Genomic DNA, 22713 nt, shown 5'->3' on the forward strand with positions numbered 1-22713 from the left:
AACACTCTGCTGACATGCCCACGATGTTGTTCTAGGGACCCAGAAAAGATGAGAATATCGTCCAGGTACACAATGACGAAGATGTCCAGAAAGTCTCGGAAAACATCATTAATCAGGTGCTGGAAAGTGGCCGGGGCATTGCAAAGTCCAAAGGGCATTACTAAGTACTCGTAATGCCCAAAACGAGTCCGAAACGCAGTTTTCCACTCGTCGCCTGCTCGTATTCTGACCAGATTGTAAGCTCCCCGCAAGTCCAACTTGGTAAAAATAGAGGCTGATCTTAATTTTTGAAAAAGCTCCGGAATTAGTGGTAAGGGGTAACGGTTCTTAATCGTGATCCGATTTAACTCCCGGTAATCCACACAGGGCCGAAGGGTCTGGTCCTTTTTTGTAACAAAGAATATTCCGGCACCGGCAGGAGATGTGGAATGACGGATGAACCCCTTCTTAAGGTTTTCGGTGATGTAGACCTTCAGGGCCTCCTGCTCTTTTTCGGACAAGGGGAAGACACGTCCGAATGGGATCTCTGCCCCAGGAAGGAGCTCAATGGGGCAATCGTAGGGGCGATGTGGGGGAAGAGAATCGGCCCCCCGTTTACTGAAAACATCCAGAAACTCTTGGTAGGGTTCTGGAACTAACTGACACAAGTCCTGGTCTGGATCCAGACAGAGGAGTGTTCTGGGTTGTACCGGAGCTCCCGGCAAACAGTGATCCTGGCAGTAAGAGGAGAGGAACCTCACTTCCCCGGAAGACCAGTCGATGGAGGGGTTATGTGCCTGAAGCCACGGAATTCCCAAGATCACAGGGAAAAGTGGTGATGAGATAACGTCCAGGGTTAGTAGTTCAGTATGTTGACAGGAAGTGGTAGTGGGTAGCGGAAGAGTCTCCTGGGTAACTCGGCCAGACTTAATTTGCGAACCATCAGCCAGGAAGATGGAAAGTTCATGGAGTTTCTTCCGAAGGGGGATGGAGTGCAGACTGGTAAATGCAGCGTCGATGAAGCAGCCGCAGGCCCCTGAATCAAGGATAGCGCTGACGTGAATCATTCTTCCCTGCAGCTGGAATGAGAGCAGAAGAGCGACATGGAACGAGTTGGAAGGCAGGGTTACAGGGTTGTGAGATACAGAAGAAAGGCACTTGCGTGTCTTAACAGGGCAGTTGATCACGTAATGTCCTGGGCCACCGCAGTATAGGCATAAGTTCATCTGCCGGCGGCGGGCTCGCTCTTCAGGTGACAGAGTAGGCCGGAGTAGCCCGAACTGCATGGGTTCTTCAGACGCTTGGGCGGCACTGGCAGGTCTTCCTTGAGAGGATGGTATGAAGAAGGGTGCTGAAGAAGGGGTCCTGGCGGACATCCAAGCTGGTCTTTGGGATTGGGTGGAGCGTTCCGCCCTACGCTCACGGAGCCTCCTATCAATCCGAATGGCCGAAGTGATTAAATCCTCCAAGGAATCCGGGGTTCCAACACGGGCCAACTCATCTTTAAGGCCCTCAGACAGGCCCAAGCGGAACTGGTGTCTCAGGGCCGACTCGTTCCACTGGGTATCTGCGCTCCAGCGTCTAAAGTCTGATACATAGTCCTCTGCCGACCTCCGGCCTTGCTGGAGCGCAGTTAATGCAGATTCTGCGGTAGCGGACCGCTGGGGGTCCTCGTAGAGCTGGGCCATTCCCTCAAGAAAGGTAGCAAGGGTCTGGGTGAGAGGACTGTCATTCTCCAAGAGGTGATGGGCCCAGGACTGGGGCTCTCCTTGCAGAAGGGAGATAACGAATCCTACTTTAGTAGCCTCCAGAGAAAAAGTCCTAGGCTGTAGAGCGAAGTAAAGTTGACAGGCGTTACGGAAGGCCCGGAACTTGGAGCGATCCCCAGAAAACCTCTCAGGAATGGGGACCCTAGGCTCAGGTGGGAGCGTCATCACGGTTGGTGGAATGGCAGGCTGAACAGGAGGAGGCTGAGGAGCGGTGATAGGAGGACCGGAGGTAGATAGCTGTTGCACACGTTCCTCCAGCCTGGAGTAACCATCTTGAAGGGACTTCACTGCTTGAGTCAGGGCCGCAAGATGCGAGCAGATCTCCTTCATAGCGGAGGCCCCTTCCGCAGACTCAGACATTAGGGCTGTTCGTACTGTTAAGATCCACAGGTGGTGAGTCTGACTTAGTGGAAGGGGACCGCTCTTACGGCTCTGGTTCTGGCCTCTCTGGAATGGGAACAGGGAGACCGGAGCACAGCGGGGTAGGAGAGTCCAGCCAGGTGCAGCAGCAGCAGCAGCAGCAGGTACCGGATAGGAGAGAATCCTCAGGAGCAGGAACTGGCAGTGGCAGGCAGGCCGCTGGGAGGACACTGCAGGCAGGATGGCGGGTTCTTCTGGATGCAGGGTACAGATGCAGGAACAAGCAGGAACTGGCAGAGGTGTCAGGTACAGGCAGGGGTTCGGCAGCAGGTAGACAGTCCAAGAGAGGTCAAACAAGCCGGGGTCAGAGCAGGAGAGGTCAGCAGAGTCAGACGGAGCCAGGTCAGATATCAGGTAGGTAGCAGATGAATCACAGGTTTCTTCAGGCACAAGCTGCAGACGAACAGCACAGAATGACTGCAGCTGCTCCTTTAAAAAGGGCCACTGGCGCCAATAGCGCTAACGCGCACTCGTGCGTGCGTAAGCCGCGCGCACATCCGAACGTCGTGCACACGCTCGTGCTTGGGGGCGCGCGTGCCCACGACGACCCGCGGGACGAACGCGCGTGCGCGAACGGACACCCGATCGTGCAGAACGGGCGGATTCCTGACAACCCCGCCCCCGTGGTATAGGTGACAGTCATACTATACTCTCAGAACCCTCCCCCCCCCGTGGTATCGGTGACAGTCATACTATACTCTCAGAACACCCCGCCCCCCGTGGTATCGGTGACAGTCATACTATACTCTCAGAACACCCCGCCCCCGTGGTATAGGTGACAGTCATACTATACTCTCAGAACACCCCCACCCCCCCAGTAGTATTGGTGACAGTCATACTATACTCTCAGAACCCTCCCCCTGTGGTATCGGTGACAGTCATACTATACTCTCAGAACACCCCGCCCCCGTGGTATAGGTGACAGTCATACTATACTCTCAGAACCCTCCCCCCCCCCGTGGTATCGGTGACAGTCATACTATACTCTCAGAACCCTCCCCCCCCCCCCCATGGTATCGGTGACAGTCATACTACACTCTCAGAACCCCCCTCCCAGTAGTATTGGTGACAGTCATACTATACTCTCAGAACCCTCCCCCCGTGGTATCGGTGACAGTCATACTATACTCTCAGAACACCCCGCCCCCCGTGGTATCGGTGACAGTCATACTATACTCTCAGAACCCTCCCCCCCCCCCCCCCATGGTATCGGTGACAGTCATACTACACTCTCAGAACCCCCCTCCCAGTAGTATTGGTGACAGTCATACTATACTCTCAGAACCCTCCCCCCGTGGTATCGGTGACAGTCATACTATACTCTCAGAACCCTCCCCCCCCCCCATGGTATCGGTGACAGTCATACTACACTCTCAGAACCCCCCTCCCAGTAGTATTGGTGACAGTCATACTATACTCTCAGAACCCTCCCCCCGTGGTATCGGTGACAGTCATACTATACTCTCAGAACACCCCGCCCCCCGTGGTATCGGTGACAGTCATACTATACTCTCAGAACCCTCCCCCCCCCCCCCCCATGGTATCGGTGACAGTCATACTACACTCTCAGAACCCCCCTCCCAGTAGTATTGGTGACAGTCATACTATACTCTCAGAACCCTCCCCCCGTGGTATCGGTGACAGTCATACTATACTCTCAGAACCCTCCCCCCCCCCCCATGGTATCGGTGACAGTCATACTACACTCTCAGAACCCCCCTCCCAGTAGTATTGGTGACAGTCATACTATACTCTCAGAACCCTCCCCCCGTGGTATCGGTGACAGTCATACTATACTCTCAGAACCCTCCCCCCCCCCCCCCATGGTATCGGTGACAGTCATACTACACTCTCAGAACCCCCCTCCCAGTAGTATTGGTGACAGTCATACTATACTCTCAGAACCCTCCCCCCGTGGTATCGGTGACAGTCATACTATACTCTCAGAACCCTCCCCCCCCCCCCCATGGTATCGGTGACAGTCATACTATACTCTCAGAACCCTCCCCCCCCCCCCCATGGTATCGGTGACAGTCATACTACACTCTCAGAACCCCCCTCCCAGTAGTATTGGTGACAGTCATACTATACTCTCAGAACCTCCCTGGAAGTATTGGTGATAGTTGTGTCTCGGTCTCCTCAGGCTCTGCAGTCTGACCCTGAAGAAGTTGCTGGTTCTGAGGGAATTGGACCGGGATCTGAGCTCTGTGGTGATTGCTGTGAAGCTGCAGGTAAGTTGCCGAGTAATGTTCTGGCAGACACTGATATCAGAGGTAGGTCATTCCTTAATGGATGGCCGGGTCTTCTGAGAACAATTTCCCTCATTACTCTCTACTGTGAAACGTCTTAATTCCAATGATCTGTCCATCTAACCATCAATCCATCCAATCATCAGCTCATCCATCCATCCATCCTTCAAACCACCCATCTATCTACCCATCCACTTCTTCATCTGTCTGTCTTCCAACCTTTCATTCACCCATTCCTCCACCTATCCACCACCATCCATTCACCAGTCCACCCATCTGTCCATCCATTTCCACCCACCATTCCTCCATCTATCAGCTTTTTTCATTCTTCTCTTAACACATCCCACATCCACCCTTCCATCCATCAATCCATCCCTGCATCTGCCTGTCTATCACCCATCCATCCTTTCATCCCTCCATTTATCCTTCATTTACAGACAACCCCTCTGCTTTCCTTCCAGGGATCAAAGAGGGTCCTTCGCTCCAATGAGTACCACCTTCCACCATGTGGAGTCATGGAGACGGACCTGGAACTGACCTTCTCACTTCAGGTAGGTTGATGTTCTTCTCATTGTGGGGGATATGGAGGTCCTCAGATCTTCACTCTTCCCTCTGAGGTTTCCAGTTCAGCCTCTACATCGGTGATTCTCAACCAGGGTTCCTCCAGAGGTTGTAGGGGTTCCTTCAGCATTGGGCAATTTCTGCCTCTCAGATAAGTTCTCACTGACACCATTGATCTTTTTAGCTATCTGTAAGGAGGTAATTCTTCCCATTGACCACAAGTGCAAGGACGCTTCTTCCCAATGACCACAAGTGTAAGGACCATTCTTCCCAATGACCACAAGTGTAAGGACCATTCTTCCCAATGACCACAAGTGTAAGGACCATTCTTCCCAATGACCACAAGTGTAAGGACCATTCTTCCCAATGACCACAAGTGTAAGGACCATTCTTCCCAATGACCACAAGTATGAGGACCATTCTTCCCAATGACCACAAGTGTGAGGACCATTCTTCCCAATGACCACAAGTGCAAGGACGCTTCTTCCCAATGACCACAAGTGCAAGGACGCTTCTTCCCAATGACCACAAGTGTGAGGACCATTCTTCCCAATGACCACAAGTGTGAGGACCATTCTTCCCAATGACCACAAGTGTAAGGACCGTTCTTCCCAATGACCACAAGTGTAAGGACCATTCTTCCCACTAATCACAAGTGTAAGGACCGTTCTTCCCAATGACCACAAGTGTGAGGACCATTCTTCCCAATGACCACAAGTGTGAGGACCATTCTTCCCAATGACCACAAGTGTGAGGACCATTCTTCCCAATGACCACAAGTGTAAGGACCGTTCTTCCCAATGACCACAAGTGTAAGGACCATTCTTCCCACTAATCACAAGTGTAAGGACCATTCTTCCCAATGACCACAAGTGTAAGGACCATTCTTCCCACTAATCACAAGTGTAAGGACCGTTCTTCCCAATGACCACAAGTGTAAGGACCATTCTTCCCAATGACCACAAGTGTAAGGACCATTCTTCCCAATGACCACAAGTGTGAGGACCATTCTTCCCAATGACCACAAGTGTAAGGACCATTCTTCCCACTAATCACAAGTGTAAGGACCGTTCTTCCCAATGACCACAAGTGTAAGGACCATTCTTCCCACTGACCACAAGTGTAAGGACCGTTCTTCCCAATGACCACAAGTGTAAGGACCATTCTTCCCACTAATCACAAGTGTAAGGACCGTTCTTCCCAATGACCACAAGTGTAAGGACCATTCTTCCCAATGACCACAAGTGTAAGGACCATTCTTCCCAATGACCACAAGTGTAAGGACCATTCTTCCCAATGACCACAAGTGTAAGGACCATTCTTCCCAATGACCACAAGTGTAAGACCATTCTTCCCAATGACCACAAGTGTAAGGACCATTCTCCCCACACTAATGTATCACGAGTTGTAAATTTCTAATTTTTTAGCAGTGGTTCCTCAAGACCGGAGAACTATTTCAAGGGTTCCTCTGTGTTGAAAAGGTTGAGAAAGGCTGGTCTACATTGTGCTGAATCAGGTGACAGGTCCTCCTATCAGGATCTGGGTTTGGGTCATACAGCAGGAGGTGTCTGTGAGGTGTAATGTCACAATGACAGTCCTTCCTCCCCTATACGAATCATCCTCAGCTGGAACGTAGACTGTCATGAATGTAGTCAATGTCTTTCTCCTCTTTAGTATCCTCATTTTCTGAAGAGAGACGCAAACAATCTTCAGATCATGCTACAGAGACGGAAGAGGTACAAGAACCGGACAATCTTGGGCTACAAGTCCTTGGCTATTGGTGTCATTAACATGGCAGAGGTAGGTGTGCCACCCGCTGAGGGCTGCTCAGCATAACCACCACTTCCCCAATACATGAGCTTCATGTGCAGCAAATTATAATCTTTACAACATCACCAGAGAAACACAATAGGAGTATCTGGAAGGTCCCACGTGGCTTCCTTTATGTAGACTCTCTGGATTCCCGGGTGATACACTGATATCAGGATATACTTACTGATGGTTTCTGGGTGATATACTGATATTGGGATATACAGTTGTGCTCATAAGTTTACATACCCTGGCAGAATTGATGATTTCTTGGTCATTTTTCAGAGAATATGAATGATAACACAAAGACTTCTCTCACTCATAGTCAGTGATTGGCTGAATCCATTTATTATCCATCATCTGTGTTTACTCTTTTTTATAGCATAATGACAACCTAAATGACCCAAATGTCCGTGTATTGCCCCCTTCACCATAATTGACAGCTTGGAGTCTTCTGTGGTATTTGTGGATGAGGCTCTTTATCTTCTCAGATGTTCCTCTTGGTAAAAGTCCTCCAATTCCTGGAAATTCTCGGTCTGTCTTCCATGAACGGCACGATTGAGATCTCCCCAGAGGGACTCAATGATATGGAGGTCAGGAGACTGAGATGGACACTCCAGAACCTTCACTTTATTCTGCTGTAGCCAATGACAGGAGGACTTGGTCTTATGTTCTGGGTCATTGTCATGTTGAAATGTCCAAGTCCATCCCATGCGCGGCTTCCTGGCTGATGAATGAAATGTTCCTCCAGTATTTTTTGATAACATTCTGCGTTCATCTTGTCATTGATTTTGACCAAAGTTCCTGTGCCTTTGTAGCTCACACATCCCCAAAACATCATCGATCCACCTCCGTGTTTCACAGTAGGGATGGTGGACCTTTCATCATAGGCCTTGTTGACTCCTCTCCAAATGTAGTGTTTATGGTTGTGGCCAAAAAGCTCCATTTTGGTCTCATCACTCCAAATGACTTTGTGGCAGAAGGTTTGAGGTTTGTCTCGGTGCTGTTTGGCGTATTGTAAGCGGGATACTTTGGCATTTGTGTAGTAATGGCTTTTTTTCTGGCAACTTGACCATGCAGCCAGGCCCAGACTGGGAAAAAAAATTGGCCTGGACATTTTAGACTGAGCAACCCATGGCATATTTGCTGGGAGGCACGGAGAGCTTGGGGGGGGGGGGAAATATGGGGGAGTGCGGAGAGCACTAGGGGGGCCAGAGAGCATGGGGGTAAAGAGCCCTAGGGGGAGCCAGAGAGCACAGGGGGGCTCGCAGAGCACTGAGGGGGATGGAGACCGGAGGGGGGGCTGGAGAGCACAAGCAGGGGAAGAGAACATGGGAGGCGAAGAGCGCGGGGGGGGGGGGGGCAGAGAGCACAGAGGGGCTGCAGAGCACTGGGTGGGTCGGAGAGCACTGCAGGGGCAGAGAACATGGGAGGCGGACAGCACAGGGACTGGAATGAATAGGATCCTGAAGAGCACTGGGAGGGACTGATGAGCACTGGAGAACATGGGGGGGGGGGGCAATGAGTACTGGGTGGGTGCTGGAGAGCATGGGGGGGGCGGTGAGCACTGGAAGGGGTTGGACAGCTTTAGGGGGGCCGGAGTGTACAGGGGCTGAAAATCACTGGGGGGGGAGTTGGTGATCACTGGGGGGGGGGGTGGAGAGTATGGTGGGAGCCTGAGAGCAGTAGGGGGCAGTAGAAAGAAGCTGGATAGGAGAAGCAGCTGCATACACAGTAGAAGAATCCATCTCTTTATTTTTCTCCTATAGACTCTGAATGCCCCTGGGAGGGAGAGAATGAGAAGAAGGCATTCAGAAGCTGTAGGAGAAAAATAAAGAGATGGATTATTTTACTGTGTATGTAGCTGCTCCTCATATCCCCTGCCTCTTCATGGTCACAGGTAACGTGACCTGTAGTCTCAAATTGTAATGGCGGCCAGCCAGCCGCGGAGAGGCCGGATGAGCAGCGGGGGCTCAAGAAGCAGCTCAGCTGCCTTGGCCCCCCCTGCCCACCAGGCAAGTGCCCTGTGTGCCCTATGGCCAGTCTGGGCCTGCATGCAGCCCATCTTTCTTCAAGTGTCTCCTTATTGTGCATCTTGAAACAGCCACACCACATGAAAAAAATAGAAGTTGGCTGGATAGTCCTTAATAAGGCACCTCATCCCAATTTTTGTTGTAAACTATTGGGTAGGGATGGAGAAAATGGATTATAGCAGTGTCAAAAAATATAGTTTTTACAAAAAATGCATAAAATTGATTTTTATTTAGAACATGGTTAAAAAACATAAACATACATTTATATATACATACATACATGGGTGCGTAGACAGAACAACACAAAAAATTATATAGTAAAAACACGCCAAGCTGTTATAAGGCCGCTGTAAGTTACAGGTAATCAATTCCTACATGTTTCGCCAAGGCATTGGCTTCCTCAGGGAAAATGATATAACCCTTTATAGAAATGTGGTCTCTAAATAAGAAGGAAAAACAAAAAAAAACAACGTGTGTATTCTATTAGAAATGATCTAATACAAAACATTTGTTATATTTATTTTTATTCAATAATTGAATGCTGACATGGTTATAAATGACCCCCACCTATGTCTGGCATGTCCGACACATCCCCTAGATATACCTACCCCCTGGTTCCCGACAAACGGGACAAAAATGCCACCCCAAGGAGATGCACAGTCCGGCACCGCAACTATACGTGGCTGTAGAGGGCTAATAAAGACCTAGCAATCGGGGAAAGAGAATTTTAGATCAATACATTATGTAGGGATAAGTAACATCCCAGACAAAAGAAAAGGCCTAACATAGCCTCAATATACTTACAATGTGTATTCCTACGATGAGTATCAAGGTAGGGCGCCAAAGTTGCTATATAACCGTATATAACGGTGGTTGTTTGATAGAAAGATCCGTTAAATGAAAGCCGTTCCACATTTTGAGTTACTGAAAAGAGGGGAAGAACATGTAAGTAAAAACCAGAAAGCCTTGGTGTATAAACACCGAGGCCACATTCAGAGAATGAGAACATGTATAAGGAGTATTGTAGGTGCACAGATGGAAAGACTCCCCAAAACAGCCTCAGCACCATGCTCCCCATTCAGGGTATGTTAATCATACAATTAATGTAGTGGTGGTATCTATTTCCAATAGGTAAGAGCCTGGTTTTGCGGAGGGAAAAGCACCTAAAAGACAGGAGTGAGTGGTAGGGTACGAAAAGGAATATATCTGGGCAGCCAAGGAACGATAGTAACCAGGAATGAAATAAGAACCTTCCGTTGAATTGACAGCAACAAACAGTGGCGCCCCTGATGTCCAGCAAGAGGGAAGCTGGACAGGCTGGCTTTATATGCCCCCCACACACAGGATCGGCGTCTGACGTCACAGATTTGTGAGCGGACAGAGATGGCTCTCACGCATGCGCCCGCCATCGGCTCCATAGGCCTACAATGCCCATAGTGCCATGTGGGATCTCTTGTCCCACACCATCAGCCATCCTTGGTGGTGCATCAATGGGCAGCTCCTCCCACCAAGCTCATCCGCGTCACGCTGAGAATAAGTCACGGGACGCGGATGAGCTTGGTATATGATATGAGATATTTGTTTAACCCTGGAAATTTTGTTGCATCCAGGTTGTGAATCCACTTAGTCAAGTTGAAGCAATATGCTATCAATTCCTCCACCCCTGGCATGTAAAGGTACATGTTCCAGGGCAGCGAAACTGACAGCATGGGGATCAAAGTTGTGTTGTACTCCAAAGTGTCCATTGATGGCAGTGGTTATAGTTTGTTTGTACACAGGTTTCACATGATCTCGAATGCGTTTGCAGAAGGGTCGTTTGGTCTTACCGATGTAGTAACAGCCACATCGGCAAGTGGGCAAGTAAACGACTCCCACTGTCTTGCAAGTTACTCTCGGTTTGATAACGTGTTAACCCGTTGGGGAGAAGCACTTCCCTGGAATCACAAATAAAGGCACAGACATTGCATTTTCCACACTGAAAAGTACCAGCAGTAATATGTGGCTGCAATTTTAAGGGAAAATGGTGACTGGTTATCAGGCGATCCCTTAAGGGGGGGGGGGGGGGATGGGAGATCGTTTATATGTTGTATCCAATATGGCTTAATGATTGATTACAGAGTCTGCAGTTAGTAGAGGCCAGAATCTATTCAGGGAAACTCTGACTTGAGCATGCTGGCTAGAAAATTGAGTAATTAAACAAACAGGTTGTGAAACAGTTACTTTGTTTGAGAAAATAAGATCTTTTCTATCCAGTTTTTTCACTTTGTTATGAGCTTTTTTTTAGAAGGGGATGCCTTTTCAAAATCTGCCTCTAGGGTGCAGTTTCTTTTAATTCTCAGATATTGGCTAAAGGGATTGCTGTCCAATAAAGGCTTCGGATGTGCACTACTGGCATGAAGAACGGTGTTGCCAGAAGAAGGTTTCCTGTGTAAAGCACAGTAAAGAGTTCTATCATGATCTATACTAATTTGGAGGTCCAGAAAATTGATTTTTGATTGGCTGCATTCCATAGTGAATCTTAAGTTGTAGTTATTAATGACCAAAAAATTAATGAACTGGGAAAGCTCATCTTGAGTGCCAGACCAAAAGAAAAGCAAGTCATCTATATATCTGTGCCAAGAGATGACCTTTTTGTAACAAGTTTGACGAACCGGAACTGACAAAGAGTTCCCTTTCCCACCCCGCCAGATACAGGTTGGCATAGGAGGGGGCACATTTAGTCCCCATAGCCCCCTTATTTTCCAATAATTTCGATGCCTTTTTTGTGCGGAATGGTATTGTATAGACTTTCCACATCAAGAGCAACTAGCTATACACCATGAGGTAAATGTTTGCCTTCAAGAATGCAAATGAGATGGATAGTATCCTTAAAGCGGAGGTCCACCCTAAAGTGGACCTTCCGCTCATTGAAATCCTCCCCCCTCCGGCACCACAATTGGCACCTTTCAGGGGGGAGGGGGGTGCAGGTACCTGTACAGTACAGGTAACTGCACCCACTTCCGGGATAGCTCTCTGCGGAAAGGGGCGTAGATTCTGCAGAATCTACGCTCCTTTCTGAAAGTCCCCCGCTGCCTGCTGGGAAACACACAGATCCCAGAGGCAGCGGGTCCATCCTTATTGCGCAGCGTGACTCGCGCATGCGCAGTAGGGAACCGGGAAATGAAGCCGAAAGGCTCCACTTCCTGATTCCCATACCCAAGATGGCGGCGGCAGCACCCGAGAGACGCTGGGCGGGTAAGTGTCCTTATTTTAAAAGTCAGCAGCTGCAGTATTTGTAGCTGCTGGCTTTTAAAAAAAAAACGGCGGAACTCCCGGCGGACTCCCGCTTTAACATATGAAGACAGCGATGTAACGTGAGGACCTATATATTTGTCAACCAGAGCACTGGCGTTTTCTGTAAGACATTGGCATCCGGACATGATGGGCTGGCCGGGAGGATTATTGAGTGACTTGTGTAATTTAGGTAAAGCGTAGAACGTAGGTGTTTTTGGCTCCTTGACATTGAGAAACTTCCAAGTATTGCAATCAATAATGCCTTGTTGATAGGCTGAGAATATCAATTTATGATATTCAGATATAAAGTTAAAGCGATTGTGATATGGGCCGATACGTTTTTATTATCAAGGATGTATGCGCCGCAACAGGCATGACCACATTTCCCCCTTTATCGGCTGGTTTAATAACCAGTCCCGGATGGCTTTGAAGAGATTTGAGAGCTTTTCTATGGGCAACAGATAAGTTTGATGGGTGAAAATGATCAAGATCCATGTTTTTAATGACCGTGGTCATTTTTTGAACAAAGGCCCAAATGTTTGGATTGGTAGAAAGCGTTGGAAATGCTGGTGATTTGGGTTTAAAAGTAGTTGGGGGGAGAGACACAAGAGATGACAATGCCAGCCTTACTGGACACGGCGATATCGTCATCCTCAATGTCTCCCTCCTCCCAGAGCGACACTAATTCCTCAATAGCCTGAATCTCGGCCAATGTTGGGACCACATTGGATGAAGTGGAAGGAGAAGAAGAATTATCATAAATCACTTTGTACAATAACTTTCTGGTGAAGATATGGATGTCTTTAATAAATTGGAATCTATCAATCGATAGATGGACAAAAAGTTAAACCAAGTTGCAAGTACTTTAATTTGATCATTAGCTAAGGGTACCGAAGATAAACGTCTAAGCCAAAGGTTCCCTGTTGGTCAGGGTAATTGGAAGGTTTTGTGTGGGACTCTGAGGAGAGTCCAACGTTTGAGCTAAAAAAAAAATCAGAGAAATCCTAGGGTCAATTGACTGTGTGCTAATGGAAAACATGTTAAATTTGGCTCACTTACTGTTCTTGTGATGGATAGAGAGAGGTGCAGGAGTGGTAGTGATTGGTGTGTGATATGCGGTCGAATTAGACACAGTAGACGACATAGATTTTGCTCAAGTGAAAGGAGTGGAAATGTTGCTGACTTTCGGTCGAACAGTGGAAAGTCGAGAGCCGAAGTAGACCCAAAGGTGCGACGTAGTGAGTGGAAGCTGTGGGTATTTCTCCCTTTCTTTCCTTGGGAATTCTATCCTGGGAAAGATCCCGATAGTGGAGAAAATGCATTAGGTATATCATTATTAGTCTTCAGTACGTTATCAGTAGAAGGTTTAGCCATGGGTTAGCCATAGGTGGTATTGTCCCACCTATAGGCATAGCCATTTTCATTGGCAGATTTGTCCCATAAGAATATTCCTTCTTTGGCATTGATCATACTCAATGTGTGGCCTATGGAGCCGATGGCGGGCGCATGCATGAGAGCCATCTCTGTCCGCTCACAGATGGGTGACGTCGGATGCTGATCGTGTGTGGGGGGCATATAAAGCCAGCCTGTCCAGCTTCCCTCTTGCTGGACATCAGGGGCGCCACTGTTTGTTGCTGTCAATTCAACGGTAGGTTCTTATTTCATTCCTGGTTACTATCGTTCCTTGGCCGCCCAGATATATTCCTTTTCGTACCCTACCACTCACTCCTGTCTTTTAGGTGCTTTTCCCTCCGCAAAACCAGGCTCTTACCTAGTAGAAATAAATACCACCACTACATTAATTGTATGATTAACATACCCTGAATGGGGAGCATGGTGCTGAGGCTGTTTTGGGGAGTCTTTCCATCTGTGCACCTACAATACTCCTTATACATGTTCTCATTCTCTGAATGTGGCCTCTGTGTTTATACACCAAGGCTTTCTGGTTTTTACTTATGTTTTTTCCCTCTTTTCAGTAACTCAAAATCTGAAATGGCTTTCATTTAACGGATCTTTCTATCAAACAACCACCGTTATATACGGTTATATAGCAACCTTGGCGCCCTACCTTTATTCTCATTGTAGGAATACACATTGTAAGTACATTGAGGCTATGTTAGGCCTTTCTTTTGTCTGGGATGTTACTTATCCCTACATAATATATGGATATAAAATTCTCTTTCCCTGATTGCTAGGTCTTTATTAGCCCTCTACAGCCACGTATAGTTGCCCAATGTTTGTCGGCAACCAGGGGATGTGTCGGATATGAAAGACATGGAGGGGGTCATTTATAACCATGTCACGCATTCAATTAGTAAACTAAAATAAATATAAACAAATGTTTTTTGTATTTGATAATTTTTAATAGAATACACACTTTTTATGTTTTTTTTTCTTCTTAGAGACCACATTTCTATACAGGTTTATATCATTTTCCCTGAGGAAGCCAATGCCTTGGCGAAACATGTAGGAATTGATTGCCTGTAACTTACACCGGTCTTATAACAGCTTGGCGTGTTTTTACTATATCATTTTTTGTGTTCTGTCTACGCACCCATGTATGCATATATAAATGTATGTTTGCTTTTTAACTATGCTCTAAATAAAATAATTTTTTGTGTATTTTTTGTAAAAACTATATTTTTTGGCACCGCTATAATCCCTTCTCTCCATCCCTACCCAATAGCCACACCACATGTTTTCAGAGAGTCCTGTATCTCACCTGAAGTTATTTGTGGGGTTTGCTTTGCAGCCCGAACAATTTTCCTGGCAGTTGTGGCTGAAATTTTACTTGGTCTACTTGACCGTGGTTTGATTTCAACAGAACCCCTCATTTTCCATTTCTTGATTAGAGTTTGAACACTGCTTTGACAATTCTTTTGCTTTCCCCATGACTCAGAATCCAGAGAGGTCAGTGCAGCACTGGATGGAAGATGCAAGGGTCTGTCAGGAGTCCAGAAACTCATTGACCTTTTATACACACACACTAATTACAAGCAGATCACAGGTGAGGATGGTGACCTCTAATAGACATTCAAACCCCTTTGGGTCACCTTGTGTGCCTATTATCAGGCCAAAATCACCGGGGTGTGTAAACTTATGATCAGGGGCATTTGGGTAGTTTCTGTTGTCATTATGATGTAAAAAGAGTAAACACAGATGATTGATAATAAATGGCTTCAGCCAATCACTAATCATGAGTGAAAGAAAAGGTTTTGTGTTATCATTCGTATTATCTGAAAAATGGCCAAGAAATCATAAATTCTGCCGGGGTGTGTAAACTTATGAGCCACAACTGTACACTGATATCGGAATATACCTACTGATGGTTCCTGGGTTATACACTGATATCAGGATATACCTACTGATGGTTCCTGGGTTATACACTGATATCAGGATATACAGTGGTGTGAAAAAGTGTTTGCCCCCTTCCTCATTTCCTGTTCCTTTGCATGTTTGTCACACTTAAGTGTTTCGGAACATCAAACCAATTTAAACAATAGTCAAGGACAACACAAGTAAACACAAAATGCAATTTGTAAATGAAGGTGTTTATTATTAAAGGTGAAAAAAAATCCAAACCATCATGGCCCTGTGTAAAAAAGTGATTGCCCCCCTTATTAAAACATACTATAACTGTGGTTGTCCACACCTGAGTTCAATTTCTCTAGCCACACCCAGGCCTGATTATTGCCACACCTGTTCACAATCAAGGCATTACTTAAATAGGAGCTGCTTGACACAGTAAGGTCCACCAGAAGATCCTTAAAAGCTACACATCATGCCGAGACCCAAAGAAATTCAGGAACAATTGAGAAAGAAAGTAATTGAGATCTATCAGTCTGGAAAGGGTTATAAAGCCATTTCCAAAGCTTTGGGAATCCAGCGAACCACAGTGAGAGCCATTATCCACAAATGGCGAAGACATGGAACAGTGGTGAACCTTCCCAGGAGTGGCCGGCCGCCCAAAATTACCCCAAGAGCGCAGCGACGACTCATCCAAGAGGTCACAAAAGACCCCACAACAACGTCCAAGGAACTGCAGGCCTCACTTGCCTCAGTTAAGGTCAGCGTTCATGCCTCCACCATCAGGAAAAGACTGGGCAAAAATGGCCTGCATGGCAGAGTTCCAAGGAGAAAACCACTGCTGAGCAAAAAGAACATCAAAGCTCGTCTCAATTTCTCCACAACACATCTTGATGAACCCCAAGACTTTTGGGACAACATTCTGTGGAGCGATGAGACAAAAGTGGAACTCTTTGGAAGGTGTGTGTCCAAGTATATCTGGCGTAGAAGGAACACTGCATTTCATAAAAAGAACATTATACCAACAGTAAAATATGGTGGTGGTAGTGTGATGGTCTGGGGCTGTTTTGCTGCTTCAGGACCTGGAAGACTTGCCGTGATAAAAGGAACTATGAATTCTGCTGTCTACCAAGAGATCCTGAAGGAGAATGTCCGACCATCTGTTCGTGTACTCAAGCTGAAACCAACTTGGGTTCTGCAGCAGGACAATGATCCTAAACACACCAGCAAGTCCACCACCGAATGGCTGAAGAAAAACAAAATGAAGACTTTGGAGTGGCCTAGCCAAAGTCCTGACCTGAATCCTATTGAGATGTTGTGGTATGACCTTAAAAAGGCCGTTCATGCTCGAAAACCCTCTAATGTAACTGAATTAGGACAATTCTGCAAAGATGAGTGGGCCAAAATTCCTCCAGGACGCTGTAAAAGCCTCATTGCACGTTATCGCAAACGCTTGGTTGCAGTTGTTGCTGCTAAGGGTGGCCCAACCAGTTATTAGGTTTAGGGGGCAATCACTTTTTCACACAGGGCCATGATGGTTTGGATTTTTTTTCACCTTTAATAATAAACACCTTCATTTACAAATTGCATTTTGTGTTTACTTGTGTTGTCCTTGACTATTGTTTAAATTGGTTTGATGTTCCGAAACACTTAAGTGTGACAAACATGCAAAGGAACAGGAAATGAGGAAGGGGGCAAACACTTTTTCACACCACTGTACCTACTGATGGTTCCTGGGTTATACACTGATATCAGGATATAACTACTGAGGGTTTCTGGGTGATACACTGATATCGGGATATACCTACTGATGGTTCCTGGGTGATACACTGATATCAGGATATACCTACTGATGGTTCCTGGGTGATACACTGATATCAGGATATAATTTCTGATGGTTCCTGGGTAATACACTGATATCGGGTTATACTTTCTGATGGTTCCCAGGTGATACACTGATATCGGGATATACTTTCTGATGGTTCCCAGGTGATACACTGATATTGGGATATACTTTGATGGTTCCTGGGTGATACACTGATATCGGGATATACTTTCTGATGGTTCCTGGGTAATACACTGATATCGGGATATACTTTCTGATGGTTCCTGGGTAATACACTGATATTGGGATATACTTTCTGATGGTTCCTGGGTAATACACTGATATCGGGATATACTCTCTGATGGTTCCTGGGTAATGCACTGATATCGGGATATACTTTCTGATGGTTCCTGGGCAATACACTGATATCGGGATATACTTTCTGATGGTTCCTGGGTAATACACTGATATCGGGTTATACTTTCTGATGGTTCCCGGGTGATACACTGATATCGGGATATACTTTCTGATGGTTCCCAGGTGATACACTGATATTGGGATATACTTTCTGATGGTTCCCGGGTGATACACTGATATCGGGATATACTTTCTGATGGTTCCTGGGTAATACACTGATATCGGGATATACTTTCTGATGGTTCCTGGGTAATACACTGATATCGGGATATACTTTCTGATGGTTCCTGGGTAATACACTGATATCGGGATATACTCTGTGATGGTTCCTGGGTAATACACTGATATCGGGTTATACTTTCTGATGGTTCCCGGGTGATACACTGATATCGGGATATACTTTCTGATGGTTCCCAGGTGATACACTGATATTGGGATATACTTTCTGATGGTTCCTGGGCAATACACTGATATCGGGATATACTTTCTGATGGTTCCTGGGTAATACACTGATATCGGGATATACTTTCTGATGGTTCCTGGGTAATACACTGATATCGGGATATACTTTCTGATGGTTTCTGGGTGATACACTGATATTGGGTTATACTTTCTGATGGTTCCCGGGTGATACACTGATATCGGGATATACTTTCTGATGGTTCCCAGGTGATACACTGATATTGGGATATACTTTCTGATGGTTCCTGGGCAATACACTGATATCGGGATATACTTTCTGATGGTTCCTGGGTAATACACTGATATCGGGATATACTTTCTGATGGTTCCTGGGTAATACACTGATATCGGGATATACTTTCTGATGGTTTCTGGGTGATACACTGATATCGGGATATACTTTCTGATGGTTTCTGGGTGATACACTGATATCGGGATATACTTTCTGATGGTTCCTGGGTAATACACTGATATCGGGATATACTTTCTGATGGTTTCTGGGTGATACACTGATATCGGGATATACTTTCTAATGGTTTCTAGGTAATACACTGATATCGGGATATACTTTCTGATGGTTTCTGGGTAATACACTGATATTGGGATATACTTCTGGTTGAGGTGGGACACTCAGATATAAATGGTTCTCTGTCCCTCTTCAGGTGATGCAGCGTCCTACAGAGGGGATGAAGGTTTTGGACCTCCATAGTAACCGGAAGGACCCGGCTATTCGAGTGGCTGAGATCAGCATCCTCTCCCTCTCCAGCCAGCCCATCGATCACGAGGAGGTCACCACAGTGACCCGAACAAAGATCAAAGGCTTGGGTGAGAGTTCCCGCTATAGATACAAGGGATGGTGGAGGTACATTTTCCTGGGAGTGATAAGTAACTTCTTCTGTGCTTCATACACGGACTTTGTGGTTCTTGATGTCCTGAGTAGACGTCTATGTGCAAGCTGCCCAGAGACCACTCTGAGTATCAAAGTGACATTTTTACAATAGTCTGCTGATAGGCGCCTCGCCTTCTCCTGCTATTCTTCTCCTCGGTGTCCTGGCCACGCTGAGTGATAGCGCCTCCCGAGTCCGCGGGTCTGTGTCTCTCGCTCTGTCTAGGCGGCTCTGGGAGCAGCTGGCGATTTATAGTTGAGGAACATATTTTATAGTGGAGACTCCGGTGAGACTCTGTAGGTCCCGGCAGACACAGGGGGCCCCACATACCAGAAGATGGCCAGCGGTACAGTCAGCGGAGAGAGAACAGTAAGAGGATGTCAGTCCCGCTATCAGCAGCTTATATAAACTATGGCTTCCATGCATAAACCTTTCATCTTATCGCTGGGATTTGTAGATGTAGTCTTATATTGGAAACGTTGGTCTGAGGTGCTCCTGTAGTCCTCAGCTGTAGAGCCTTCTGTGCAGAAACTGAAATCCGTGCCATGACTACATAATGTGACCCTTTCAGATGCCGATCAGTATTGGGAGGAGGAGGATGAGGAGGACAGCTATTCCTCTGAACCAGAAGTCAGCGATGAAGGCCAAGGACAGGTGAAGGACTTCCTTCCTAGAGAATCCACCCAAATCATCAACCAGCTTGGTAGACCCTCGTCTCCACATTATGCTCAGCTGTCCTCCTTTCTGGAGACTTGCAATAACCCCATCCACCTTCTCACCACCCCATCATTCCCTAATGCCCTCATCTCCCGAGACTTGTGATGACCCCATCATACCCCAATGCTCTCATCTCCCGATACTTGTGATGACCCCATTCACCTTCTCACCTCCCCCACCATTCCCCAATGCCCTCTTCTCTGGAGACTTGTGATGACCCCATCCACCTTCTCAGCCCCCCTCATCCCCCAATGCCCTCATCTCCCGAGACTTGTGATGACCCCATCCACCTTCTCAGCCCCCCTCATCCCCCAATGCCCTCATCTCCCGAGACTTGTGATGACCCCATCCACCTTCTCAGCCCCCCTCATCCCCCAATGCCCTCATCTCCCGAGACTTGTGATGACCCCATCATACCCCAATGCTCTCATCTCCCGAGACTTGTGATGACCCCATCCACCTTCTCACCCCCCATCATTCCCCAATGCCCTCATCTCCCGAGACTTGTGATGACCCCATCCACCTTCTTACCCCCCCATCATTCCCCAATGCCCTCATCTCCCGATACTTGTGATGACCCCATCCACCTTCTCACCTCCCCATCATTCCCTAATGCCCTCATCTCCCGATACTTGTGATGACCCCATCCACCCTTTCACCTCCCCATCATTCCCTAATGCCCTCTTCTCTGGAGACTTGTGATGACCCCCACCCACCTTGTCACCCCCCCATCATTCCCCAATGCCCTCATCTCCCAAGACTTGTGATGACCCCATCCACCTTCTCACCTCCCCTTCATTCCCTAATGCCCTCTTCTCTGGAGACTTGTGACGACCTCATCCTCACCTCCCCATCATACCCCAATGTCCTCCTCAATGGAAACTTGGGATAAGCCCATCCACCTCCTCACATCCCCCATCATACCTCAATGGAGACTTGTGATGACTCCTTCCACCGTCTCACCTCCCCATCATACCCCAATGCCCTCATCTCTGGAGATTTGTGATGACCCCACCCACCTCCTCACCTCCCCCATCATACCCCAATGTCCTCCTCAATGGAGGTTTGTGATGATCCCATCTACCTCCTTTTCTCCAGGATGTGGAGGATGAAGAGGAAGAGATTCGGAGGCCAAAGAAACTCACCAGGAAGTTACTACGCAGCGCCTCGCTCAGCCGCCAGGTAATTGCCCCAGAGTGGGTGTATATGGTGTCTGTCTGCACCTCACACTGGGTTTATGAATAAAACCCGGATTGGAGTGCAAAATCAATAATTATATCCTCTTTCATTCACAGCCTAATTTTAAACAGAAGTTTGTGTCATTATTGAAGAGATTCAAAGTGAATGATGATGTGAGTTCTCTGGAGACGACATTGATTTCCATATCCTCCATATAATGTCCATTTCCATATATATAGAATTCATCACCCCGTATAATACCTATATACAGCATGTAACACCCCTCCCCATATCATACCTATATACAGCATGTAACACCCCTCCCCATATCATACCTATATACAGCATATAACACCCCTCCCCATATCATACCTATATACAGCATATAACACCCCTCCCCATATCATACCTATATACAGCATATAACACCCCTCCCCCATATCATACCTATATACAGCATATAACACCCCTCCCCCATATCATACTTATATACAGCATATAACACCCCTCCCCATATCATACCTATATACAGCATATAACACCCCTCCCCCATATCATACCTATATACAGCATATAACACCCCTCCCCCATATCATACCTATATACAGCATATAACACCCCTCCCCCATATCATACCTATATACAGCATATAACACCCCTCCCCCATATCATACCTATATACAGCATATAACACCCCTCCCCATATCATACCTATATACAGCATGTAACACCCCTCCCCCATATCATACCTATATACAGCATATAACATCCCTCCCCCATATCATACCTATATACAGCATATAACACCCCTCCCCCATATCATACCTATATACAGCATATAACACCCCTCCCCCATATCATACCTATATACAGCATGTAACACCCCTCCCCATATCATACCTATATACAGCATATAACACCCCTCCCCATATCATACCTATATACAGCATATAACACCCCTCCCCATATCATACCTATATACAGCATATAACACCCCTCCCCATATCATACCTATATACAGCATATAATACCCCTCCCCATATCATACCTATATACAGCATGTAACACCCCTCCCCATATCATACCTATATACAGCATGTAACACCCCTCCCCATATCATACCTATATACAGCATGTAACACCCCTCCCCATATCATACCTATATACAGCATATAATACCCCTCCCCCATATCATACCTATATACAGCATATAATACCCCTCCCCATATCATACCTATATACAGCATATAACACCCCTCCCCATATCATACCTATATACAGCATATAACACCCCTCCCCCATATCATACCTATATACAGCATATAACACCCCTCCCCATATCATACCTATATACAGCATATAACACCCCTCCCCCATATCATACCTATATACAGCATATAACACCCCTCCCCCATATCATACCTATATACAGCATATAACACCCCTCCCCCATATCATACCTATATACAGCATATAACACCCCTCCCCATATCATACCTATATACAGCATATAACACCCCTCCCCATATCATACCTATATACAGCATATAACACCCCTCCCCATATCATACCTATATACAGCATATAATACCCCTCCCCATATCATACCTATATACAGCATGTAACACCCCTCCCCATATCATACCTATATACAGCATGTAACACCCCTCCCCATATCATACCTATATACAGCATGTAACACCCCTCCCCATATCATACCTATATACAGCATATAATACCCCTCCCCCATATCATACCTATATACAGCATATAATACCCCTCCCCATATCATACCTATATACAGCATATAACACCCCTCCCCATATC

General features: G+C 46.8%; 1 protein-coding gene across 5 annotated transcripts in view; it reads left to right on the plus strand.

Moving 5' to 3' along the window:
* LOC143986937 (phosphofurin acidic cluster sorting protein 2-like) overlaps window positions 1–22713 on the plus strand; it is a 134714-nt gene that overhangs the window by 30720 nt on the left and 81281 nt on the right. For 4 of the 5 annotated variants that reach the window (XM_077485351.1, XM_077485348.1, XM_077485349.1 and 1 more), the window contains 7 exons: window positions 4312–4399; window positions 4879–4968; window positions 6653–6778; window positions 18766–18928; window positions 19562–19644; window positions 20806–20889; window positions 21003–21059. In XM_077485351.1, coding sequence (XP_077341477.1) covers window positions 4312–4399; window positions 4879–4968; window positions 6653–6778; window positions 18766–18928; window positions 19562–19644; window positions 20806–20889; window positions 21003–21059 — 691 coding nt within the window. The remainder of the gene's footprint in view (window positions 1–4311; window positions 4400–4878; window positions 4969–6652; window positions 6779–18765; window positions 18929–19561; window positions 19645–20805; window positions 20890–21002; window positions 21060–22713) is intronic. The other variant, XM_077485350.1, reaches the window with a different exon arrangement.

Source organism: Lithobates pipiens, unplaced genomic scaffold, assembly GCF_037356315.1.
Source record: "Lithobates pipiens isolate NorthernLeopardFrog02 unplaced genomic scaffold, aLitPip1_a1.2 Scaffold_18, whole genome shotgun sequence".
NCBI classification, from domain to species: domain Eukaryota; kingdom Metazoa; phylum Chordata; class Amphibia; order Anura; family Ranidae; genus Lithobates; species Lithobates pipiens.